The following is a 6,000-nucleotide window of genomic DNA, read 5'->3' on the forward strand; positions in this document are numbered from 1 at the left end:
CGCTTTTCTTGATTTATGTTTATGAAAAAAAAAAAAACTCTGAAAACCCAAACAAATTTAAAGCAGGGAATGTTTACCTACATGACCGAAATGGTCAAACAAAAAACAAAGTTTACCCTAAGTGCATACTTTTTCATCATATCTCGGAGCAGAGAAGGTTTGAAAAAAAAAGATGTTTCCGACAGTTCATTTTCCAATCAACAACTTTCATGTCAATATTAGCAAAAGGACACATAGGATAAACTAAACGATATACATGTAATACAACTTTTAGTAAATTGAAAAGGACAATCCGAACCGTAATTACAATGAGATTCAACAGAACACTTGATATGTATATATACTCAAAGAACCAAAAAGTCTGCAATGAACTGTCACGTGAACTGGCAAATTCGTCTATCGTTCGTATTTCCGTTGATGAAATTAGGAAATGAATTTAATTAGAAACGAATGTTAATTCTTCTCCCAAATTGTAAGGTGGAATTTGATTTTCTTAAGCAGAATTGGAATGATTGCCAATATGAAAACTATCCACTATAGACCATATAAGTAGCTGCTATTTAAGGCTCGTAAACAACTGCTGTAGGTTTCCATATGACCTTCACGATGAGCATAGTTCGTTTGGTATTTTACTTACACATGTATATCCTTTGCTTTCACATTATAGGTAGTTTTTTTGGATTTCGCTATCCCTATAAATTTAATTTAGACAAGCACCTCGGACACTATATTATTATATTATTATTTTCATTTCCATGTTTACTTACGTTGTTTTGTAAACAGATTATCAATATCAATAACCTCCGACGCCAAAGTCTATTTTAATTCTCGAAGGCTAATAACGGTGATCTAGTCCCTGGTGTAGGTATTTATCTGTTTACAATTGATATTTATCATATTATCTTGTATGTTTCAGAAATTTTCCGTTTGCACCACGTTGCCTAGGTGTCGCTGCAAAGAGAGATGTATCACACAGTTATCACATCGAGACAGATATTGATGACACATATGAAAAATTAAAGTCTTTGTAAGTTTATATAAAAAAGAAGATGTGGTATGATTGCCAATGAGACAACTGTTCACAAGAGATCAAAATGACACAGAAATTAACTATAGGTCACGGTAAGGTCTTCAACAATGAGCAAAGCTCATAGCGCATAGTCAGCTATAAAAGGCCCCGAAATGAAAATGTAAAACAATTCAAACAAGAAAACTAACGGCCTTATTTATATACAAAAATATTCATAAACTTTTTTTTTTAAATATTTTCATTCATTATATTTTCTGCATGCCTAAATGTATGTATGAGGATGTTGATGGGATTACAAAATAATGAATAAAGGACAAACAAAATAAAGAATGGAGACAAATGAACCAGAAATAAATAATAGAGATTCATGGACTAAAAGTATTAAGAATAGAGGAAAATGGCCTAAAAATTAAAGATAACAGAAATTGGCCGTCTTTTGTGGGAACATTTTGGTTGATTGTATAGGGAATAACTGAAGCATGAACGGAGCGGTCTATCTCTTAAGCAGTCAGTGGCCCCCCATTTGAACATTTCTGGATCGGCCACTGCACGATACCACTAAGATGATTTGAGCATAGATAACTGGTGACAAAATCCACTTTCGGTCCAAATTTCTAGTCAGAATTCAACAAACATTCCCAAGTTCTTAGTTTCTGCTTCCGGTCTAAATTTCTAATAGAATTCCTCAATTTTTCCCAGAATCTAAGACCTACATATTGACCTCCTCTTTTTATCCGAAATAGTTTAAGGCTTCGCATCAGTTTTTCTGTGACTTCTGAATTTCTCCCGCGAATAACGTTTATTTTGACTATATTACATGTATTACATGTATTAACGTTCAGTGGTTGTCGTCTATTTATGTGGTTCATAAGTTTTCTCGATCCTCGTTTTTAGTATAGAAGTGGGACGAAAGATACCAAAGGGACAGTCAAACTCATAAATCTAAAATAAACTGACAACGCCATGGCTAAAAATGAAAAAGACAAACAGACAAACAATAGTACACATGACACAACATAGAAAACAAAAGAATAAACAACACGAACCCCACCAAAAACTACGGGTGATCTCAGGTGCTCCGGAAGGGTAAGCAGATCCTGCTCCACATGTGGCACCCGTCGTATTGCTTATGTGATAACAAATCCGGTAAATAGTCGAATTCGGTAGGTCTCATTCATGAAAGGAAAGGGCATTGTAGTTACGACGTAAGGGACATATCCGATATCATTTGTGAAACGGTTATTCCAGATTAGAACGTTGTTTTTCCCCGTTTGAATTGTTTTACACGTGTAATTTTTGGGGCCCTTAATAGCTTGCTGTTCGGTGTGAGTCGAGGGTCCGTTTTGAAGACCGTACCTTTGACCTACAATGGTTTACTTTTATAAATTGTGACTTGGATGGAGAGTTGTCTCATTGGCACTGATACCACATCTTCCTTTTTATAATTACAGGCTAGATAAATACCACAAGGATGATACCACAGACTACTGGGACAACAAACCAGACGAAACAAATACAGAGCAATATGTTCCTGCCTACAAAGTACTCTCACATTTAATGCGACGACGACGAAACTTGGATCTGTCGGATACAACGGTAAAATAGAATACAAACAGTTTAAATACACCATTGAACATTCGTCGATTGTCTAAAAATTGATCAGACGACGACAAACATTGGATCTGTTTGCTAAAGAATAGTTGCCAATAAACAATAAATAAAAAAATTATAGTCACCATTCTGTCACTACATGGACTTAAAGTTTAGAGAATAATATTGATTTCATTCAAATATCTTCAAAAATATATTTATAAATATGTTTTATGTGTTTACGTGTTTAAGATATCCGAACATCGACTTACTATGTTGATATTTGAACTTATTAAAAAAATAGAGCAAGTTCAAAAAAAATAATCAATAACATGTGACACTTTAAAAGAAAACACAACACAAAACCACTTCATCACACTTAACCCATGCACAGCTTCGTATTTTTTCCAGGGAGGTCGCTATCCATGTTAATTATTTTTAAAATAAATTATAAAGGGATTGCTTAGCGCTCACATTCAATCCGTTGAAATGCAAGAGATTGATAAATACTTATCATAGTGTATACTTATCTTGAAATATACAGCAATTATCTATTAAAGATAAGATATCCTCCTGGTTAATTTTAAATTTGTCAATTTCAGCAACATTATTTTATTTAGTTTAAATCTCAATTAGAGCATAAAACCTTGAGTATTTATTGTTCTCCGTTTCTGCTATATTACAAAAACTTGTATTTTTTTTATTTGAGAATTGAATGGCTTTTTTGTAGTTTATTTGGGTACATTTGGTACATTACTTTGATTAAGGCATGAGTTCGTTTAACAGAAAATGTGCTGACGGTCAACTCTATAACTACCCTACAAACCGATACAAAAAAAAAAAGAGTTCATTTTAATTACAACATTTTGGTGTTAAAAAATTTAAAGAACAAGTTGACGACACCAAGGACACGTAATCTTTGAAAGAACGTATCGTTATATTTGTCGCGTTTTATTGTGATCACTTTTAATCACCACGTACATGTTACTAAAGGTACATGTATCTTTTAATCAAAATGATGGAACATCCGTATTCAATCTTAATATCCCATTCAATTACTTTTACATGTATGTATCTGAGCACCAACAAGAATATAATTCAACACATGTTAAATTGTAAAAACTGTTTAACAAAGAGTATTAAAAAAAAGACAAAACTAAACTAAACTTAACTCAAAGAAAACAAAACAAAACCAGAATAGCCCTCAAACAATTTATCTTTTTCTTTTTTCAATGAATTATTATTTACTGACATTTTATTCAATATTCTTTTATAGGTGATAGACCCGGATATATGGGTAGATTACGACGAATGAGGAGCAGACGGTACCAAGCAGAGTTACTTCCCATCTCTATTTTTGTTTTATTTCTAAAGTGTGGATAATACCTCATAAAAGTCATCTAAACAATTATAGATTCATTTTTATTCATTTTTAATTTGTTTGAAAAGTCTTTGTAAAACGCGTTTCAGAGTGTCACGTGTTTAAGACATTGATTAATAACAAATCATATGACACACCAATTACAGGAGAACGTTCTGATGCGGTGTGTTGCTGTAGTGCACAACTTGTTTCGAGCCTCTGTTTCATTTTTTTTTATTTCGTTACAATCTAGATCTGAGAGAGTATTGAAATGATATCAATTTGTGGTTTAACATAAAATAGGAGTAAATCATTTAATAAATCAATATTTTCATTGTTTTGTGGTATCTTCAAGATGTAATAAATTTTAAATTTCGAAAGTTTTGCGTAGTTTATTCATGTCATTGTTTTAGTACCACCAGAGACATATAATCTCTAATAACACACTGGATAAAATTAATATCAGGACTTTCTGCAATCACACAATGCGGCATATATAAATATGAAAAGCAATAGAGAGATCAATTCACCGCGTTAGAATCTAACGCATTCTGGGTAATATTGAAAACAGAAAGCACAAAAACGTTGTGATTGGTTTCAACGTTCTAAACAATAGAACTTAATCCTTTTCATTTGAAAATACGGAGAAGGAATTTGCCAATGGTTCCTCAGATTCAGACAAAGAAGAGTAGAAGGGCGAAAGATACCAGAGGGACAAAACTAATGAATTGAAAATAAACTGACAACGCCATAGCTAAAATATAAAAAGACAAACAAGCAAATAATAGTACAGAAGACACATTATAGAAAACTAAAGACTAAGCAACACGAACCCCACCTAAACCCGGGGAAGACCTGCACTGAAGAGTCATACAAGGAGTGCTTAGCCTAGTACAAACGTACACATAATTTACCTATCACCGTTTAGCCTTTCCTTTAAGGCGGCTCGAGGGTATAAAAAATTCAGAAAAAAATCAAACATTTGTTTTTCATTACAAATTTTATTTATTTCCTTTTGTAGTTGTTACTTTATCATATGGTACAAAAATCATTCAAAACAATCAATTCGTGTTGGCCCCAGATGACTTTCAAAATGTATACATCTTTGAAAAAGTTCCAAATTATCTCCCTTTGGTGGAAAAATGCCATTTTTTGGTTCGAAAATTGAAATATCTTTTTCAACTCATCGGTGACCTATCTTTTTTAATATAAGCTGTACTTAAACTAAATTATTGTAAAATTTTAGCGATTTCTGTAATAAATTTCTTTTTTTAATTTCGATATTACCTTTATTTCTCCTATTACTTCAACAGAAAAAAACCACCTTTACAAAAATGTATGCTTCTTTCGAAGGCAGATTGTGAGCGCAAATGAACGGTGACCCCACTTTTTTATTTTATTTTTCTATTAACTATAAGATAAAGTTCATTTATAGAAAAACATAGAGAAATCCTATATAAATGATTTAGACCCGCGAACCCCCTTAAAACATAATAATGTCCGGTCTTTTGCGCATTCAAAAATATTTGACAACTCGGCGTTTTCAGTGCAGAGATTTAATAATGTATGTAAGAATGTATGAACGCATGGCATTATAAATTCTATTAGAGTTAAATATTGGTGTATACGATGCTAGGTTAGATACAATGTAGATTGAGGACTGGTTATCGCTTCCACGTTTACCCTTGCTCTAATACAATCAAATAAATAAAGATCCGTTCTACTCTTAAAGAACTCCGACAAATTTTGGCAATAAAATGCTAATTGATGCTTTGAAATAAAACAATAATTAGATTATTTTGAAGGTGTTCCGATAATCTTAAATTTATATGAATAGCAATATGTAACCAAAAACCCCATGCACATGTTTACAGATTTAAAATAACTTTCATAAATAAGAAAGAGATACCCAGTTGTGTCTACATCTCTGAAATAAAGATTTATTCAGATTTTTTTTAGACAGTCATGCTGTCTGGATGTAGCTTTCATTGACTGCTCCCTGTAACCTTATATTTACAAT

General features: G+C 32.4%; 1 protein-coding gene across 2 annotated transcripts in view; it reads left to right on the forward strand.

Moving 5' to 3' along the window:
* Positions 1-4,360, forward strand: part of LOC143083647 (uncharacterized) — a 45,472-nt gene extending 41,112 nt beyond the window's left edge. For both annotated transcript variants that reach the window (XM_076259933.1, XM_076259931.1), the window contains exons 3-5: positions 917-1,027; positions 2,482-2,626; positions 3,897-4,360. In XM_076259933.1, the coding sequence (XP_076116048.1) occupies positions 917-1,027; positions 2,482-2,626; positions 3,897-3,935 (295 nt within the window). In that variant the 3' untranslated portion in view covers positions 3,936-4,360. The remainder of the gene's footprint in view (positions 1-916; positions 1,028-2,481; positions 2,627-3,896) is intronic.
* The last annotated feature ends 1,640 nt before the right edge of the window (positions 4,361-6,000 follow it).

This window comes from Mytilus galloprovincialis, chromosome 7 (genome assembly GCF_965363235.1).
Source record: "Mytilus galloprovincialis chromosome 7, xbMytGall1.hap1.1, whole genome shotgun sequence".
Classification (NCBI taxonomy): Eukaryota; Metazoa; Mollusca; class Bivalvia; order Mytilida; family Mytilidae; genus Mytilus; species Mytilus galloprovincialis.